The sequence below is a fragment of the Alternaria postmessia genome, assembly GCF_024291825.1.
Source record: "Alternaria postmessia strain BMP 2775 chromosome Unknown scaffold_24, whole genome shotgun sequence".
Lineage (NCBI taxonomy): Eukaryota > Fungi > Ascomycota > Dothideomycetes > Pleosporales > Pleosporaceae > Alternaria > Alternaria postmessia.
Window position 1 is genome coordinate 345,123 of NW_026260097.1, and position 19,400 is coordinate 364,522.

Sequence of the window (19,400 nt, forward strand, 5' to 3'; positions counted from 1 at the left end):
TTTGCTTCTTTCGGTAGGAGCCCTTCGGCTGCTAGTATGGTAGAAGGTTGACCAAGCATTGTGGCCGATGGCATCGCATGGCTTGCGGTATGGATGCTACAGGTTTGAAGCTTCACCTTGATGCTATTCATTGTGTCTTATCTAGAGCGCATTACCTAGACGGAAGAAGCATTAGTAATGATGGAATAGTTCTCCTGCTGTATTGTTTCGTCTTTCGTTATCACGTAGCTTTGCAATTCGGATGTCGGATGAGTGATAAGATCTGACCGGGACCCCACATGCGGAATTCATGCGCGCCACAATGCGCGGCTGACTGATGGATTGAAAATCCCCGGCAAATACAACTCCCGCACACCGTATCCACTCAAGGAATACGTGCAAACAATTCCAAGGACTGCAAACTCACCATGATTAAGCCATCTCGGTGTTCGCAACTTGCTGGTATTTCCGACGTTGTCATCACGTCATCGTCATGGCTGTCCTTGCCCCACGCTCTGTATTGATGGGTCTCGTAACGGGCCTATTTCTTGCCTGGTTGATGCAGCAGATGGTGCCTGTATTCCACTTGCCGGCCATCCAGAATCACGACACGTTTCCAACGTCTACGACACTATCCCTATCCGAGTCGATGGCGCAAGTAGTAAAAAATAGCCTCCGCGCTGCTAGGCATCGTGCGTGGGTCGGTGGTGGGTACAAAAGCACATCGTCGCTACGTGCCCCAACTCCAATTCCAACGCCTGCCTTTCACAACTCTGCAACTTTCTCAACCACACCACACATCATGTCTTCCCAAAAGCCTTTCATGGACGCTGTCAAGGAGCGTCGCACCTACTACCAGCTCAACAAGGAGTCACCCATCTCCGACAAGCAGATCGCCGAGATCGCTGGGAAGGCTCTCCTCCACGTCCCTTCATCCTTCAACTCACAGAGCACCCGTCTGGTTGTGCTCCTCAACAAGGACCATGAAAAGTTCTGGGACTTCGTCCTTGAGGTCTTGAAGCCTCTTACTCCTGAGGACCAGTTCCCCAAGACCGAGCAAAAGGTCAAAGGATTCGGAGCTGCTAAGGGAACCGTAAGTGCACACCTTGTGTTTGTCGGGCGCCATCTAAAACATATTTGCAGATTCTGTGCTACGAGGACCCTGAACCCGTCGAGGGCCTCCGCAAAGCTTTCCGTGAGTAACCCCGAGCACGTTTTCCCAGCTCATGCTTACATTCATCGCAGCTCTTTACGCCCACCACTTCGGTGACTGGTCTGAACACACCAACGCCATGCACCAGTACGCTCTTTGGGTAGCTCTAGAGGCTGAGGGTTTCGGTGCCAACCTCCAGCACTACAACCCCATCATCGACCAGAAGGCCGCACAGGAGTGGGACATCCCTCTTGGATGGAAGCTCAGGGGCCAGTTGGTCTTTGGTGGACGTGCGGGCGAGCCTGGCGAGAAGCAGTTCCAGGAGGTGCAAGGCAAGAGGCTGTTTGTACACGGAGCGCAGTAGACGTGTGTTATATAGATAGAATAATTCAGTAGAAGAATTTCGCATGCAATCGATACACGGAGCTTGGAACGCGTAGATCCAACACGTTGAAAGTGATGTCAGACGCGAAACTAATGCGTCGTCAGCACGTGTGCACGAGCCTGGCGCTAGTCCGCCCCTCTACCAGCAGGATCTACCAACTTCCACGGTTCAGACGCTCTTTCATTTTTCAAGATCACATTGGTCTCATCTTCGATTGCAGCGCACTGTGTACATGTCTTTCCGCACAGCTCCGAATGGTTTTCCTCGCTCTTTCGGTCATGCGTAGCTTCTTACAACTTTGTGTGCTAATGTTCAACCCATTTCCTCTCATGACTAAATCGCTATCTCTGTTATATCAAACTCTCAAAGTATTCTGGAACGGTGACTGTGGGATAAAGTTCATAGATGCAGCCATTTCTTTGTACTTCACTTTCCAGTTCAATAAAGGCACGCAAAATGACTTCGCATACAGCATACAGGATGGACGATAAGCTTGGCGCTATATTACCAGTCGTCACTCCTTCTTTATGGTTTGCTTCTCCTCATTGTCGCCGTCGTACATTCTCTAATGTCAAGAACTGACGAGCAGCTTCGAATTGGCACCAGAAACAACTGCCGTAGCGACTCTTTCACTACTCAACATAAAGAGTCAGTCGCGCTCCTCGCGCGTCCCTTTTCTTGTACACCTTGTTAGCGCCCCGTTCAGATACTCCGCGCTGTTTACACCCACAGAAGCTGCCATTCGTTACTCCATTATTGCTGTTTCGCACGTAGTGTCTTGACATTCTTGAGAACTCATTCACAACTAGAGACTCCGCAAAGATTGAAAACTCCGCCTACGATATGACCCCTCCGAATGCTCGCGTGGTGCGTCTGACCAACGTACCCTATGACGTGGTTGAGGAAGACATCCGCCAGCTCTTCGGAAGCTGCGTTGTCGTCGACCAGATTCGCACCATCGATCCACAAGTGGGGACAAGCTCCAACGTCTACGTTCTGTTCTCGACTGTCCAGGACAGCAACGCTGTTGTTGAGAGGTATGGGGACCTCTACGTTGATGATCATCGCGTCACCACAATGCTTGCGCCTACCGGTAACTATAGCTGTAAGCTCGATATCTGGTCAACCCCTTCGCCAGTGCTTTGCTAACCTATTGATGTAGTCAACGCCAGTCAGGACAGTTTCGCCCGGCCTAGGGATACTGACACTGCTTCCGCCGCAGCCGAATCGCTCTCTACAGCCCTGAATCGCACGATTTCGAATATTCTAGCTCTCGGTATCACACGCGAAAAAGGAGCACGCCTCCAACAAGAGCAACAAGAAAGCATTCGAGAAGAACGCTCTCGCGCGGATTACATCAATGAGCAGGTTATTCGTCTAGTTCTCATGAAGCGCATGATGGCCTCTCTACCACGTTATAAAGACCAAGATCGGCGGAAGCAGCCTCCAGGCCGAGCCTCCATCAAGCATCTTGTCCCTGCTCCTGATCTTCGGAACAGGCAAGACCCACGAAGCCGCGTGCTGTTGATCACAGATCTGCCGACTGAGGCCGACAATGATGCTGTCATGACATTTCTCCAAGAGTATCGTCCCGAGTCGATTGATCGAACCCAAATTGGAGGTAATTGGATGGTTTCTGCGCTTGTTCTCATGCAAACTACTAAGGGCCGTGATTGGGCTGTTAAGAATTTGAATGGCGAGATGATCCAGGGACAGAGGGTAACCGTGCAAACCTTCAGCAATCTGACCCAAGGTAAGTCAAGACAACTTTGAGTACCTCGAAGATCACAGACGCGTTTGTTCTTGTCGGACTTGTCAGCTACAGTCATGATTGATATAGTCTAGGTTTACTAACGCTAAGTAGACGTTCTCGATCGTATCATGAATCCAGAAGCTTCTGTGCCAGATGCCAACGCCAACTCTCCGAGGCGATCTAGAATCGCCAGATCGACAGTTCCTCCAGCTGCGAAGGCTCCGTACGTGCCTTTCGGGACTCCACCTGCTCAAGTACCGGTTGGCTCAGCCCCATCAACTTCATACTTACCGTTCGGATCTTCAAATCCTCTTCCAGCCGCTTCCGCTGCGCCAAAGCCTTCGGCCATAGCATCCATTCTCGGAGACAAGACTCTGAATCAGGAATCACCTCAAGCACCCTCTGACCGGACTCATGAAGATATCCGGGGCCGACGAAACCAGATTGCGGCTGGCGACTAGAGCATAGTTGTGGCTTCTCAGAACCGCAGGAATAACTTGGATCATGTCACTCGCGAGCGTGCTGAAGAACAGGATGCGGCCGCTGATCAGGTAAGCCCTGAAGATGCTCGCAGTCGTAGTCATAGCTCTCAGAACCGTGGTCGCGGTCGAGGTGATGGTCAAGGAGACCATAGCCGTGGCCGTAGTCGTGGAAATCGTCCGGGTGGGTTTGGTGGCTTGTCGCGCGATGAGGCACTTCAATGAGGTGATAGTGTCACTGCACTTCTCCCATGCTGGTTCCGCTTTCTAGAAGTCTGGGAGTAGGACTTAGCTTTTAGGAATCTTGTCGTTTTGCAAGAGTTAGGCGTTAGTTGTGGATTAGATAACATCTTTTGCTATGGTCAGCACTCAGAATGCTCGCACAGCGAATACTCATGTGCTTCTGTTCTTCTTCTTCTTTTTCCTTTTCCTGGACGGTCGCGTACACGCAGGGAAATTGAGAATAGATCGAGCAAAGTACTCATTCAATAGGATTATGCAGATGTTGAACTTTCGCTATTGAAGCGATGAAAGCATGAGGGACATCGATGTCAAAGGCAAAAAGATAGTCTATTGCATGCTAAATCATGATCGCGATCGGTATGGCTATAAGAAGAAACAGGGGTATTCAAGCAAACTAACATCCACCTCCGATGGACAGGAGTATCATCATCCTTCACCAATGTGTGCGCTTAACCAAAGTGGGGAGCGTTGAGCACAATGGCGCAGGAGACACCACCAATGGTACCAGCGATGGGAATTGTCATGATCCAGGAGAAGACCAAGAGACCAACTCGTTGCCAGTTGACCGCCTTAAGAGTACCGTTGCAAAGACCGACACCAACGGTGGCACCAGTAATGCACATGGATGTGGAGACGGGCAGCGAGTATTGCGAAAAGATGAGGACAGTAAGAGCGGCACCCATCTCCATGGAGCAACCTCTGCTGGGAGAGTGGTAGGTGATCTTGTTACCCATGACCTTCATGATGTTGTAGCCGTAGGTGATGAGACCGAGAGAAAGAGTAGCGGAGAGGACAGCGAGTTGCCAGACGGGGACGGGGGCCTTGGATGAAGCGGCCTTGCCAGTGTTCCAGGCACCGTAGATGACAGCCCAGGGACCGACAGCGTTACCGATATCGTTGGCACCGTGAGCGAATGAGGCAGTGCAGGCAGTGAGAACTTGGACGAAAGAGTAGGTGTGCTCGACCTCGTTGGAGTACTTCTTAGCGTGGCTGTAGACGCGCTCCATGCGGCGACCTTCGGGAGTACCGTGGATACCAGTCTGGGCGGCGTGAATATCGTAGTTGACACCGTAGAGAGCACCGACGGTGATCATAGCGGGGATGCGCTTGAGGGTGATGAGCATGTTCTTCTTCTCATAGATTTCACCAGTCTGGATCTTGTTCTCATGAAGGTATCGCATAGCCCAGCCAAGAGGTCCGCGCTTTTGCCTGAGCTTAGCGTGAAAGCGTTCCTGACCTTGCTCAACGAGCTGCTTGTAGCTGAGTTGTTGGTGCTCGGCAACATCGGCACTGATGGCGCCCTTCTCACCGTCGTGGCCAATGACACCAACTTCAGAGTCGCTGCCGTGCTCAGGCTTCTTCATCTCTTCGTCTTCCTGTACGACGGCGTAGTCGGGGACAACAGCAGCCTCAGCACCTTCGGGGGTAGGACGCTTGAAGAGAAGGGGGCCTTGGAAAACGTGGTACCAGCGAACGGTGTGGTCACGCTTGACAACCTTGGTGTATAGGTAAGGAACGAAGAAGAGGAAGGACAGGGCAGCGAGACCGACACCGCAAGACATGGTGACGGTCGCGACAAACCACGCTGGCTTCTTGTTCAGACCGAGGTTGGGCGATCCCTTATAGACGATGGAGAGCGTGCAAATGGTTCCGGCGATGAGGAAGAAGAAGGGGGCGGTCCAAATGGCCCAAGGGATGGGGTTCTTGCGGACGTGTACAGTCATCTTGATCAACATGAAGATGATGGCACCGAAGCAGGCAGAGGCAGCGGGAGCCATTCCAAGACCAGCGAAGATGGCACCAAGACCCTTGCCCTTGTTCCAGCCCCATTGTACGTTGGCAGCACCGGCAACAGCGACACCGACACCAGCGACGGAAGAGATGAGCGAGTATGAGGACGAGACGTGAGCAGAGTGCTTGGTGCACCACATGACCCACATGGATGCACCAGCCAGAGCACAGGTGAAGGCGAGCATTTGAACACCAGCATCGCCCTTGAAGGCAGTAGGAGGAATGATACCGTTCTTGATGGTTTCGGCGGTACGGGCACCAACGGTAATGGCACCAACCATCTCGAAGATGGTACCGAGAATCATGGCCTGGCGGTAGGAAACCGAGCGGGAAGAGACTGAAGTAGCCCATGCGTTGGCAACATCGTCTGGGTAGTGTTAGTATGAGGACAAGGTAGTGGTAGCAGTCTGTACATACTAGCACCGTTGTTGTAGGCATCGAGCATGGCAAAGAATGTGCCGATGGCGAAAACATAGTTGTACTGTGTAAGACGTGCCATCTTGACTGATGCTCTAGGGGCTCAGTAGGCTCAGTAAGAAAGAGTGATGGTCCGAAGCTGGAGCTGGGATGCTGAAATCAAGGGAGGGCGTCTGTGAGACGTGTATATATATTGATACAGGCCCTTTGCGCAGCCCTTTGCAGCGGATTAGGCCCGTATTGGCGTCAAAGCCTTTCACATCTGCGACAGGATCCAGACCGGTGGGTGACATCCGACAGCCTGCATCTCCAGCTAAAATGCAGCCACCACTCAGAGGCCGCAACGTGAGAAGTCCTGCCAAGAGAACGTGTGCTCGAAATGAAGTTGTGATTGGATAGGCAGAGGGAGGAAGGCGGATTCTTTGCCAAGGCCATCAGGATCTCCCCACTAGCGTACTCAAGCAACTTGGTGATGGATGGCGGAGCTTAGCGCTACTGGTGCCCGACCTCTCTAAGAAGATATCAAGCCGATGCCGACAATTGCTATGTTTCTTGGCCTCACCTTGGCATTCCTCGTGGCGCTGGGGCGTGGAGTAGTCGTGTGTGGGATGGTCGGCCAATAGGATCATCGCACGCCTGAACGTGGGTAACTTCAACGGTTGTCAGACGTCGATATCCACCTACGAGCTGAACCAGTTCTTCCCACTGCTCCGGGTTCTGACCTTTCTCCCACGCCTGTTATTTGCTCGTGCATTGATACACCTTCCAGAACAGTACACGAAAGCTGACGGACAGGCCTAGAGATTTGAAAGAAACGACCTTGGCACTTCTAGGATGCAAGCCAAACCAAATTAACGCCAGTGGATCTCTGCGACTGATATCGCGAGTTGTGGATGTCGTCTAGTGGGACCAACTCCTTCGCGATTTCCGAGCACACACTTCGCGAAGGCCGAGGTCGCCATTCTGACCAACAGTGAGCCTGTATCAAGACACCTGCTCTCAAAGAATGATGCAAATGTAGCTCAATGGTGTTGTGAGGACCAGAGGTTGTTGGGTTTCGATCTGCAAGGGAAATGGTGCCACCTTACGATGTTGGTGACCGACGGATATCTGTGGCTATAAGCGACTTCCACATGTAAACACCTAAGTACAAGCTCTGGTACGATTGCCGGTTGTTTGGTACAGTTAGTCCTGCACAGTGAGCAGTTGAAGACCTTGGGATGATGTCCCCAGAGCCGTTTCCACCTTGCGGGCCAACCTCATTGCATGAGCGGGTATGCCTTGGTGGTACGATCCACAAGTTGGGTTCCGCGTACTAGCATAGCTGGTCTCTTGGCCCACCAGTCGCGATAAGGTAACACCTCCTTGTCGTGTTCGTCAATGGCATAGACGATCTCATGCTTGCCGTGAGACTATCAGCAAGTTCGGTCCCTTGGCATATGTACATGGATGATCCAGCGGGAAGTATTCGGAGAAGCAGTGCGCGGTAGCTGTGAATGACTTTGCCGCTGGAAATATCTGATTATGGTGACGACGCATCAGCGATCAGAAGGATGTCTCGGTGGTTCCGCCGGCCAGATTGGTCCCAGAGCAATCGCCACGACAACGTATGAGGCATGAATGGCCGGAAATGCTGTCTTGACAGCACCAAGCATGTCTGCTGTGAACTCGTAAGCAAGATGGGGTAGTGTTCTTCGTCAATGTAATCGAAACACGTGCAACGCAATAGCGATACTCAACACCCAATCACTAGGCATAAGCAGATCCGACTCTTAGTTTCATAGGGTTGAGCCGTTTGAAAGAAGGCACGAGCGAGAGTGCCATGTTGGTGAGCGACGACCACGATCCCGGAATTGAAATCTCGAGTTACTCTAGACCACCCGGGCGGTGCATACATTTGAGCCGCCCATAGGCTAAGGATGCGTTTACAGCGTTCTCAAGAGGCTGCATAGGAAGCGCTGCACGTCAAGAGCGCAGTGTGAGTGATGCAACCTTTCGGTCTCGTGAAATCCCTTCTCTCCAAATCCGATAATGGCGCTAGTCCGGATAGGTACATCGCCACCACGACGAAGAAGGCCCGAAAGACAACTGTATCAACAACAGCGTTTAGGTCGTAACTTGCGGTGTTCAGCGATGAATGTATTCCACAGCAGGAGAGCGCGTTTGAAAGATGTGAGATGTTGTCAGTTTAAGCTCGTGGATCCCCCTTTGCCTATCATCCCACATGACGAGCCGCCAGTGTGCCGGCTTCCGTCTTCGCCCTGTACACACCGCATCAGGTTGACCAAAGAAGTAACATGTCAGGTACACATCTACCACCGTCCAGGATGAGTGCTAAGCTTTCCTGCTGAGCTTTGAAATGCTTCTAGGATTTGACGGTGGCCTGACACACATAATTCCGTTGAGTTCTAATGATAGATTGGGAAGTCTCAGTCCGTTTCTAGATCCTCCCCACCATGTCTTTCTCAATCGTCGCATGCTGCTTATCATCTCCAATTACCTCCCTTGGTGTCAATAGAAGTGGTCAATCTACGAAGTGGCAAGAATATAAGTCAGGCTCGGTAGGCCATGACGTCCCGTTCGCAATGCAGGTCATGACCAGCAACGAGAAACTCGCCCTGAAACATTAAAATTAATCGCATACATTAGATATGATACATGACCCTTCGCCGTTTTTTCGCTACCATAACGCCATACCAACCCTATCCCACTTATTACTGATACCCGACACCCACTTCGCCTGGGAAGCTTGCCCAAAAGTCTTGTGTCGCATTTATCATCATGGCCTCCAGTTCCTCGTTTGTCAGGTCGAACGAGTCAAGGTTGAAAGTTTCGTCAGCTTCCAACGGGGGCACCGCTGGAGGGGTGTTCCATGAGAAGTTGGAAGTGTAGCTATTAGGCGTGGGCGCTGTGGCTGGCAACGGGCTTGTGACGGGCGGATTGGTGAGGTTGACGATCATGGGTTTGCGCTTGCAGTGTGTTAGCAGAGTCTCATGAATGCGGCATTGGGGACTTACGTCGTTGTGTTGTTGTGAAGGGGACCTGCTGGACATGATGACATCTCTTGGTGAGCCTGCTGGTTTTTGTACAGGTGAAGGCTGTAACGCGCCATAATCTATCATGGCATGTCGCAATGCCTGTCGTTCTTCAGGTGATGCCGGCCCGTCCTGACCAAGTACAGAGCGATAGTACGCTTGCATGCGTCGGATGGTATCGTACTGGGATTGTCAGCATGTTTCATCTCGATCTTTCGTAGTCACTCACCCAAGTTTCTGCCATAGGCCACTGTGTCTTCATCTCTCTCAGAAAGTTGCAGCCCTGTATCACGCTCTTACGCGCCTTTTCCCGCCAGCGAGGATCGTCGTCGCCGCTCGGGAAGTTGAAACTGTACAGCATTGCGCCGACTGCCGTGTAAATGGTGAAGCCGATCCATGGCACCAAGCCCCTCAGGAAATACACACCGAACGTGCGCATCTCCTCTAGCATGTCCAGGACCATGACTGAGTCTTTGAACAGCTCCTTGCGTGAAGTCTTCTCCCACTTCCTCCACATGTCCCGGTGCTCATCGTAGGAATTTGGTGTCTCCTCAGGATTCGCTCCATTTTGCTGAGGGCCAAGGACTGGTAAATAAGCGCGATGCAGGAACATGTAACTCATGAAGTGTATGCAGTGCATGTAGCAGTACGCTTGACCCTGTTCGACAGCATTATGACTATGCAAAGTGAAGAGGTCGTACTGCAAGCGCTGAGGAAGCGAGGCCTTCCAGCCCTCAAGCTCGTAGATGAGCTGCTGGAATTGTGAAGAGGATGCCCATGGCAGTTCGCTCTTGAGTTCATCAGAGCAAGCCCAACGCGCGACTTTACCCCAGATGTTAGCAGCACGCATGCTATAGCCGATGATGCCAAGCTCTCCCAAGGGCAATGCCACTGGCGGCATACGCTGTGTATTATCCAGCTGAGGCGTGCATACTGGCTCTCCAAAGACAAAGTCCTCGCGCTCGCAGGGTAGTTGAATCTTCATGTCTGCCGCAGTCAATGACCTCTTGCGTCCCTTACCGCCACTGAGCAGGGAGTCCATCAAAAAGCACGTCCAGGCAGTCCGTCGGCGCACTTCAGCCTCGATAAACTCCTCACGTGTTGGCACGCGATTTCGCGGTATACCAGTCTCACGCGTCAGGTCCATAACCTCGACCAGGCGTATCGCCATGCCTAGATATATCCACGCCCTTCTTCCATTTCCGGCTCCCCAGTCGTGGCCTGTCAACATCAACAAGGCCTGCACGCGACTGATGGAGGGTGTCTCAAGGTCTTGTTGCAAGATCTGGCGAGCGTGGGCAGCATACGCATTGCTGGCCTCAGTCTGCGACCTGAAGGGCGACGGCGGGCTCTGGACGAATCTAAGCCATGTCAGCTTGGCGATTGCGTGTTTGATGATGAAGGCCATAGCATACCTGATGGCCAGCGCAAGTATCGCCCAGGCCATCCATGGCTCCAAGGTGCGATCGCGTATCCTGCGCAGCAAGGTCGGCGTGTGGTGGAAACTCCATTTGTAACTGCATCGTAGGTAGCTATTCTTGACCTCGTCTGTCAGGAGCTCGAATGGATCTAGGCCGTCGAGTAGTGACGATGCCGTATTCGGCGACGCCTGCTGTGCGGCATTGTTGCCGTTCGGCAGATGTGCGTCATTGCGGCCCTGATGGGGCGCTACAACCGTCGTACTCGAGTTATTCGATGTCGGCGTCTCTCCTGCATCTTCGGATGGCCGTGGTCGCTTAGGCTTGCGGTGTATCGCACTCGTTCCCGGTGCTATCACAGCCGTCAACAAGCCGCTGTAGGGGATGGCAGAAGCTCCACGCACCTGGAAATTCGCAGCGGTCCGCGCGTCCGCTCTGCTTGCACCTGTCGCATGGCGGCCTATCTTCGTGAATGCACTTTTGCTTAGCTGACCGACAAGAAACACACGCGACAGGATTGCGCATTGTCGCGATGCATGTGTACAAACATCGACTGAAGAATGAGCGACCCTGCCTCAGTCGCCCTTGCCGTCGCGGTCAGCTCTCCGCATCCCGTGCCTGCCATTTCGCGCTAGACCAGCATCGCCAAGCTATCCGAATACCATGACCATGTCTCTTTCCAAACTCTGTCACTCTTCATCGTAAGCTCATCCGGGCCGTCTCTTTGCTCACCATTCTTACCATCTGCTTGTTCTCTCCTTTTCTTCCATTTCATTTCACTGTGTTCAGCTGTCTTGAGAGCATAGGTATGCCTTGTTGCCCCAACGCCTATCGTGACGAAACCACAGAAAAAGAAACGAGACCCGGGAATAAGGGAATAACCCGCATCAGGCTGTTGCAGCCGCTTCATGGAAATAGCCGTGCTATGCAACACCTATGAGATAGACATGCGGGCCGCACTACTGAGGTGTAGCCAGGAAATCTATTTCTCTGCGGCTCGATATCTTTCAGGTTGCTATATCTTGTTTATTTTTCACCACCTTGAACAACTCAAAGTCTGCTCATCTGCTTTTCCTATGACCAGAATTCAAAAATTACCTTACGTATTTTCCTGTGCCATACTGTTTGAGCTTCACCACGATGGGCTGTACGTACAGCACAGCCGTCACTAATCTTGCTGCTTCGGTGTATGATGACTTGGGCTAGAGCATCTGCCTTATGGACACTGTAAGACAATATGAATCGCTGGTACCTCCCGTTGATCTGTTGTTCTCGGTTGCCCCTTGTCATTGTCTTTCAACCTGCGTCTTTATCTCGACATCATCCACATTCACTTTGCACAGACCCAACACCACGCGCAGATACTGATCAGCCTTTCCCTCTATACGCGAAAACTCTTCAGAACACTCACTCGACTCCTAAATGTGGCCTAGCGACTTATCAAATAGCTCATACTCAGACACCCCGCCACTACATACCTGATACTTTCTATCGATCATCTCCACCCCCCAGACTAGGTCTTCATGTATCTTTGCACGCAAGATATTCATCAATCGCGGAACGACACAATCGGATACATCCAGCTACTCCCTCCCGACTATCGTAATGGCTCACTTCCACACTGCCAATCGCGCCAGCTACCAGACCTACGCTCGTCCCCTAGCTGGTGGAAAGAGGAAGCGAATATCCACGAGTAACGATATAGAACCCGTAAGTTACTACCAAGTACATCTTCTTCTACTTTCTCTTGTACTGATGCCGATGCTTAGGCTGAGAGCGATGTGACTTCCTCACCAGCGCGCTCAATGAAGAGCCGCGACAATAAGGACAAATACAACCCCAAGGTAGATCTGTCAATATGACTTCCCCTTTTATCTCTAACATCTACCAGTACATGGCAGAGATGTGCTTCAGCGCGTACAAGGTGCGCTTACATGAGGCTGGCCTTCAACAATATACAATCGACGTTGCGAACGACTGGCGAGAGGATTTGGTCGAGATGTTCAGTCACGCCGCGTTGAGAGGAGCCATCAAGCAAGATGCAGTAGCCCGTCACATGGTTCCTCGTCTTGTACTGCTTCTCCCACGAAACAACGAAGAGAAAAAAGAGCTTGTCAAGGATTTCGCGAAACACTACGAGGACGTACGACACGACATGATGGTCATCAGCAAGACCATGCTCAGTGGAGACGAGGACTCCATTGCTGAGGTCCGCGAGTGTCTTTATGGTTTACACAAGACTCTCGCTGAAGGAGCAAGATGGCGCAAGATCTTGCCGTACCTACCACTACCGCTGCCACTGCACCGCCTCCGGGCTCTCCGCAATCTGATAGAGTACTCACGACCTTACCAGTTCCTCCGCCATCTCGTCACCGAAATTGACGACATTGAGGGTTGGCTTACCTTTTTTCCCACAGGCCTTAACACCTCGATTTTTCCGACTGGACTTGTCAACGCAGTGAAAGGAACTCTGCAGCAAGTAACCGAGGATCAAATTGTAAAGACCAGCATCGGTCCTAACGCACAGGAAATGGCAGAGTACCGAGAGCAAAAGGCCAAACGACAGCATCTAGAGAAGAAGGAACAAGCTCGTCAGCAGGAACAAACCTACGCTGATAAGCTACAAAAGATCGAAGCCGAGCAGATACAGATGAAGAAAGACATTAAATCGCTCGAGCTGGCCGTCACGAAGGAACGTGCTCAGGAAATTGCGAAGAAACATTCAGAGGCCGCAGCTCTAGCGAAGCGCGAGAAATCGTATTAGGACCAAATCTCACTCAACACGATTGAAATAAAAAGACTAAACGCCGAACTAGACAATCTAGCTGGCGGTCAGGCACAGAAGATACAGCCGAAAGTGACCTCGACACCATTGTCGCCAATCGATTCTGTGCAGCTCAGCACGTCAATGGGCTCGTCGTTCAGTAGTAATCAGACCGCCAACAGTAGTATTTACCAGCCCCAGAGCTCACTGGGCACATCCTTTGGCAGCTCTTTCGCCCAGCCGGGGTCTTTTGAACAAACTTTACATCAGCGTGCACCAGAAGACGACGGCGTACCAATGGAAGACGTCCGAGGAATTGGCCCATCACAGCAACACCCGACAAAATCCGATCAGGTCGGCTTTCCTGAAGCACGCATCGCAGGGCAGCCGAATACCTTCGGCGCTCATATCAGCAGTGGTGCCCCCTCACAGTTGCTTGGGTTGTCAAATAGCAATTTCAAGTCGGCTTGCCCAGCGTACAAGAACGGACATTGCCCAGCGGGCAAAAGCTGCATGATGCCTCACAGTGCATGCAAGTTCTGGCTGAAAGGCAATTGTAGATATGGTGGGAATTGCATCCGCAGCCACGATCCTTTCTTTCTGACAGATGCTACATCACGGGGTCAGCAGCGACAGTCTTCACAAGTTGACCAGATGATCGTCGATTCTGACCCTACTCCACGATCCAGCGCTTTCTCCCAGGAAAATCCGTTTCAACGCGGACGGCAGAGTCGGGCCCAGGCCTCTCAAGCTAGCAACATCATGAGCCTACCCGATCACCAAGCCTTACCAACCGGTCCTCATGAACGCCCTTTGATCATGGGTAGGATTGCAAAAGACGGCCAACCCATCTTATCGTATGGGTCCAACATTGTTTCCATCAAGGATGGCAACACCAATCGTCAGCAAGGTATCCTATCTGATGCAATTCAGGGACCTCGCGCTACTGTTGGATCGAAGAAAGTTGCGTGTAAAAATAATCTCAAGGGCAGATGCAACAAGGGTCTCAGCTGCCAGTACGCTCATGAGCCATGTCCGCGCTTCATGAAGGGCACTTGTTTTGCTGATGATCAGTGTAGGAGGAGTCATGATACTCTCTTTCTTCGTCAAGGTTCTTCCAGCAACAGTGCACAGCAGTCTTCAAAGTCACCCACTGGGCAGCAGCCTTCCCGAACCCGGATCGAACAGTCACTCGACGAGATCCTTCAGGCAAAAGGAGGAGATAGGAAAGAGAAATATGGAAAGCCTTTTCAAGTACAATCGCCCATTCGAAACCAACGTCCTCAAGATCGTCTTGAGCAATCTCTCGATGACATAATCAAGACGGCCGGACGAAGTAGAGAGAACCAGGCAAGACTGCCTCAATCGGAAACTCCATGTAGATGGGAGAAGACCCAAGGCGGTTGTACGAATGGCAGCTGTCCATACAAACACGATTCACGAAAGACGTCCGACCCGAAAGCTTCACGAGGCACGTTTGGTATACCCAACCTTTTCAGCTCGATTGGAAGTATACTTCGTGGTAACAGACAATAAGAACTGCGTGGGAGCCAGCAAGCTTCCATTGAGGGGCTGCTCGTCGGGAGGTCGGGGAGGTACATGATCCTGCAGCATACTGCAGGCTTTTCCAATAGCACCAGGATGCTATTTCTGGAATGCTACGTCATATTGCTAGTATTCGGTAGTCGTCTCTTTACTGTTGTTTGTCTCCATCAAGCGCGTTTTGTATTTCGAGCTGCGGAACAGTGCTCACGTGATTGGAGATGCCATTTTGATTGCGAAAGTCAACTGATCGGAAATTTGTCTGAGCTTGTTCCTCTTAACGTTTGTGGCGTTGATAGTGCTTTCCACGTCGCGCCTGACGTGACGTGTCTCAAGCCCCACTTGCCCTTCGTCATCACTCCAGCCCCCTCGCCGCCGATTTTCCTCAATTGTGCAGCATCTTATCGCACGGACAGCGTTACATTCACATGAAGAAAATCGTGTTTCCTGCGTCTCATGGGCTCTCAGATTTCCCATGGCTTCGTACGCACGTTGAGACCTTTCTCAATAAAGCAGTATCGACCAGCAGCAGTGAACAAGCACTATGGGCAACAACGCGGAGCTCTGACTTGCGAAGACTACCCAAGCAAATATACTCAGAGCCGCCAGGCGGACCTAGCCTCTCGCTGGTGTATAAATCGAGTTCCTATCTTTGTCCAAACTCTACAGTGGTCTCATATACTTTTACAATTCCACAAGCATCCTTTCTACTTCACATCCAGCATGCAGTTCTACCGGTCGAGCAACCTGAAACACGTCTCAAGTATCTGACGGAAGAACGTTCGCCTCCGGTACGACCTGTGTTACAATAAAAGCGATGTCACACTGTTCTGAAGCTGAGAGACAAAGCACAACCAGCCACCAGAAACCGGTCTTTAGAGCTGGATTGGGACAAAGCCGAGAATGACTGCGCAATCTTTGTAGCTACTGAATCTTTGTTGCATAGCAGTTCGCTATCAGTCACCGTTAAGTTGTGTTTCTGGTCGTGACGTTGCGTTGTGAACCGCATCTACATCCCAGCATCTCTCCTCGACTAAGGTCTAGAATTCACAATACTGAAGATGGAGTTAGCGAACCTTGCAAACTCGACCGGTTTCGAACGCCATTCGGATATCAACACCCATATTCAAGCTATTGAAAAGAACTGGTTCATTCAAAACGGCTCTCATGATGAGGACATTCTCCCCCCCTCGCTCCTTGCTGGGGTACCAGTCAACTGTCTCCCAGCAGGAATTTTCGAAGCTGTCCATGAGCTTTCCACACTAACGATCGGCCAACGAGATCGTGCGCATAGCCTTTTGAATACCTACTTCCAGGCGCGCATCCGCGAAGGATCACACAGCGGTAAGAGTAAAAACATCTTTGCTATACTGGAGGTTGGCGATGTAGAAAAAGCTTGTGAGAGTCTGAGGAGAATGAGTCGAGGCCGCGAGATGCAAGGCCCTGTTCCAGTCAAGGAAGAGGAGGCAAGGAAGAGGAAATACTCGATTAGACACGAGATGGATACTAGCAATAGGAACGATGACAAACATTCTGAAAAGTTAGCAAAACGTTTCAAGGAAGAGCTTAATATCGTTCCAGAAAACGACAATGAGCCCGTCACACCGCTGTCCATCAACTTCTCTGGTTTACTCACGCCCCCAGATTCGCGAAAAACTATAACCCCCTCAACGATCCCAAACACTCCCCGAACCCAACGCCGCGCCCGTCTTCCCCCAATTCGCACAACACAAATAAATACTCCCACGCCCACTTCCTCTCAGAATGTTTCCTTTACCCCACTCGTCAACAGTTTGAAACATGAGTTCGGCGATCCAGATACACCATGTCCGAACCGACCGAGTACATACCAACAGCTTGACAATAGCAGCATATGGGGGAACTTCTTGGGAGGCAGGTACGAAGCACCTAGAGTAATAGATCCTCGTATACAGGCAGCGCAAAGGGCGACACACGAGTTCAATGTACGAAGGATAGAAGTGATTGAGGCACAAAGGGCATTTGAGGAGGCGAGGAGACGGTTTGGTGAGGCGAAGAGGAGGATGGATGGGGCGAGGGGGAGGTGTGGGTGGCGGTGAGGGTGGTGGTGGTGTTGGCTCAGCTCTTAAGATTCAGTAGATAGTTTGATGCTAACTATGGTATCCTTGTTTTGATAGACTAGAAATCAGCAAGAAATGAACAAGCTCACATTCACTGGCTGAAGAATGCAACACTGAGATTGTCGCATAGGTCTTTCGTTTTTGATATGGTCATCCATACCCAGCATAGCGCTTCCTGGAACCGCGTCACCTCAACGCCTCGACTACCAAACTCGACATATCAAGCTGCGATGCTCATAGGAAGACAAGGATATGGTAAGAGGTACAACAAATAATGGTATCAGATGCTACGCTATGCAAGATGAATATATGAATGCTATATCCTAGAAACGAGGAAATGAACCATGAAGGTCGGCAAAAGATCGTATGTGCCAAACCAACATCATGCACCTGTTACCGGCCCTCCAATCTCAACCGATCCCTACTTCTCCCCTCATCCCGTCTCGCAACAAGGAACCACAGACTGCTGATCCAGCACAGGATAACGCCAATCCAAGTCTGTGACGGGCTCTTGAACAGAGTGATAGCAACGAGCTGGAAAGCGCTTCGTGGAACGGCCACAAACGTCGCTGTCAATGGAGACGTTGCCTTGACAAGCAATAATGTGCCTGAGAAGACAGCCCACGAGCCCATGCCGCCGAACAGCATCATGGCCCAGAAGAAGGGTACGTCGAGGAAGGGAATGTTGTGGTAGATATGAGGAACCTCACCGGAGAGGATCACAATGGGTGTGAGGAGCATGAGGGATACCAGTGATGTGTAGTGTAAGGTGCGGTAAAAAGCGCGAGTCTCCTCCCTGTTGCCTGGCTCTTCTGAGCCACTAGGGTATCCGGTGAGCACATCGCCTACAGGTACCAAACCAGCAACAATCTTGCGGTATGTGCGTAGAAGGAGGATTGGATATAGGGCGACGAAGATGGATGAGAAGACGCCAGCTACGACGGATTCCCAGGTGACGCGAACGTTTGAGCGGTAGGACGCGAAGAAGAGGTTGAGGGTTGCAACGAGGGCGGAGGAAAGGATGCTGCCGTTCACATTTTCTTTCTGGAGGATGCAGGAGAAGATTATGGCGAGGGGGGTTATGCCAATGCGGGCGAGTTGGTAGGTTGGTAGAGGTGCGTAGCTATGCCATGTCAGAACTGAGTAATGTGGTGGAGTTGCAGGTGTCATACGCAAACGAGAAGTTGCTGAGCAGCACCTTCACAACAAAGACTACTGCAAGTGGTAGCACCTGTTTCGCGATTTGCCAGTCAAACTCAAACAGGCCTCCACCAGCAATGCCTCCCGATCCATTCGACAGCCATCTTGCAAAGGCATATATGCCAGGCTTCTTGTTGCCTCTGAATGCTCCTCCCTGGGGCGCAGCTGGCTGCGAAGGCGGCACAGCGGCACCAAAGCCTATGAAGTGCAGAGGGTTGCTAGAGAAGCGTAGAAGACTCGAAACAAGTATTAGAAGGATGTGCGTGATGATGAGCTGGGCGTAGGATTGGGTGAGGGGGAATGGGAATCTAGTCCTGTTAGCAACCATCCAACCCGCAGTTCGACGGTTTCCTCACTTGTAGACACCCGTCAACATGATGAAGCGATTCATCAGCAGTAGCCCAAAACTACATCCGCCAACCCAAAAGACCAGCAGTCCAACCCAAACCTGCCAGCCCCTCCATGTGCTGAAAAAGAAAGCCCCAGGCCCGCCTTGTTGCCAGAAGCCGCGAAAGGCATGGCTTCCTCTGCCCACGTCATGGCTAACCAACGGCCGTATGCTGCTCGCGGGCTCGTATTCATCGTCTTCGTCTTCGCTTTGTGCGGCGCTTCGAATGCGTGGGTATGGGCTATTGCTGCGACTCCCAATATCGATCAATGGAACCGCAGGCTGCAGCTCCGACTGCGAGTTCTGCGTCGAGTGACTCCGCCGTGACGTCTCCATCTGCGCGTAGAACTCGACGTCAGAGTGATCCGTGTCGTCGATTGAGCTGGCGCTGGTGTTCCGCCTGTGGACGTTGCTGTCCTTTCTCTTTCTGTCCTTTGGGAGCTGTACCGGGTTCCGCGAGAGATTGCTGAGGAAGTCGAGGGGTTTGCGGAAGGTGTTTTGCGTCGTCCGGGTGAATGCGCGTGACGAGTTCATTGTGTCCGCTTCATGGCGGAGAGAGAAGGGAGCGACTGCATGCTGAGGTTTGTTTGGCTATTCGTAAAAGTTGAGCACAGGCAGGTACGAAGGCCCGGTCACGCTGGACCCTGGCTTAGGCTAAGGGGAAGTGGGTCCGGTCATCTCTGGGGACGCACAACCTCAACACCATGGACAACGAGCATCGTGTTGTCGCAACAACATGTTCTATACTATGTTT

At 51.6% G+C, this 19,400-nt stretch overlaps 7 protein-coding genes across 7 annotated transcripts; 4 read left to right on the forward strand and 3 right to left on the reverse strand.

Annotated features, from left to right (window-relative positions):
• Positions 1–781: 781 nt before the first annotated feature.
• Positions 782–1,496, forward strand: J4E82_004943 (uncharacterized protein; the record flags this gene model as incomplete). Its single annotated transcript, XM_051731215.1, has 3 exons — positions 782–1,072; positions 1,123–1,174; positions 1,225–1,496. 3 exons carry the CDS (start codon positions 782–784, stop codon positions 1,494–1,496), a joined length of 615 nt encoding a protein of 204 aa, XP_051589150.1.
• Positions 1,497–2,360: 864 nt separating this feature from the next.
• On the forward strand, positions 2,361–3,731 carry J4E82_004944 (uncharacterized protein; the record flags this gene model as incomplete). The annotated part of the gene is made up of 3 exons (XM_051731216.1): positions 2,361–2,622; positions 2,680–3,270; positions 3,382–3,731. 3 exons carry the CDS (start codon positions 2,361–2,363, stop codon positions 3,729–3,731), a joined length of 1,203 nt encoding a protein of 400 aa, XP_051589151.1.
• Positions 3,732–4,441: 710 nt separating this feature from the next.
• J4E82_004945 (uncharacterized protein) lies at positions 4,442–6,282 on the reverse strand (the record flags this gene model as incomplete). The annotated part of the gene is made up of 2 exons (XM_051731217.1): positions 4,442–6,150; positions 6,201–6,282. 2 exons carry the CDS (start codon positions 6,280–6,282, stop codon positions 4,442–4,444), a joined length of 1,791 nt encoding a protein of 596 aa, XP_051589152.1.
• Positions 6,283–8,914: 2,632 nt separating this feature from the next.
• Positions 8,915–11,178, reverse strand: J4E82_004946 (uncharacterized protein; the record flags this gene model as incomplete). The annotated part of the gene is made up of 5 exons (XM_051731218.1): positions 8,915–9,169; positions 9,218–9,418; positions 9,465–10,596; positions 10,651–11,005; positions 11,058–11,178. The coding sequence occupies 5 exons, from the start codon at positions 11,176–11,178 to the stop codon at positions 8,915–8,917; spliced, it is 2,064 nt and encodes a 687-aa protein (XP_051589153.1).
• A 1,080-nt stretch (positions 11,179–12,258) lies between these two features.
• On the forward strand, positions 12,259–13,417 carry J4E82_004947 (uncharacterized protein; the record flags this gene model as incomplete). The annotated part of the gene is made up of 3 exons (XM_051731219.1): positions 12,259–12,363; positions 12,423–12,497; positions 12,545–13,417. 3 exons carry the CDS (start codon positions 12,259–12,261, stop codon positions 13,415–13,417), a joined length of 1,053 nt encoding a protein of 350 aa, XP_051589154.1.
• A 2,603-nt stretch (positions 13,418–16,020) lies between these two features.
• On the forward strand, positions 16,021–17,037 carry J4E82_004948 (uncharacterized protein; the record flags this gene model as incomplete). The annotated part of the gene is made up of 1 exon (XM_051731220.1): positions 16,021–17,037. One exon carries the CDS (start codon positions 16,021–16,023, stop codon positions 17,035–17,037), a length of 1,017 nt encoding a protein of 338 aa, XP_051589155.1.
• Positions 17,038–17,451: 414 nt separating this feature from the next.
• Positions 17,452–19,180, reverse strand: J4E82_004949 (uncharacterized protein; the record flags this gene model as incomplete). Its single annotated transcript, XM_051731221.1, has 3 exons — positions 17,452–18,181; positions 18,231–18,566; positions 18,615–19,180. 3 exons carry the CDS (start codon positions 19,178–19,180, stop codon positions 17,452–17,454), a joined length of 1,632 nt encoding a protein of 543 aa, XP_051589156.1.
• Between the last annotated feature and the right edge of the window lie 220 nt (positions 19,181–19,400).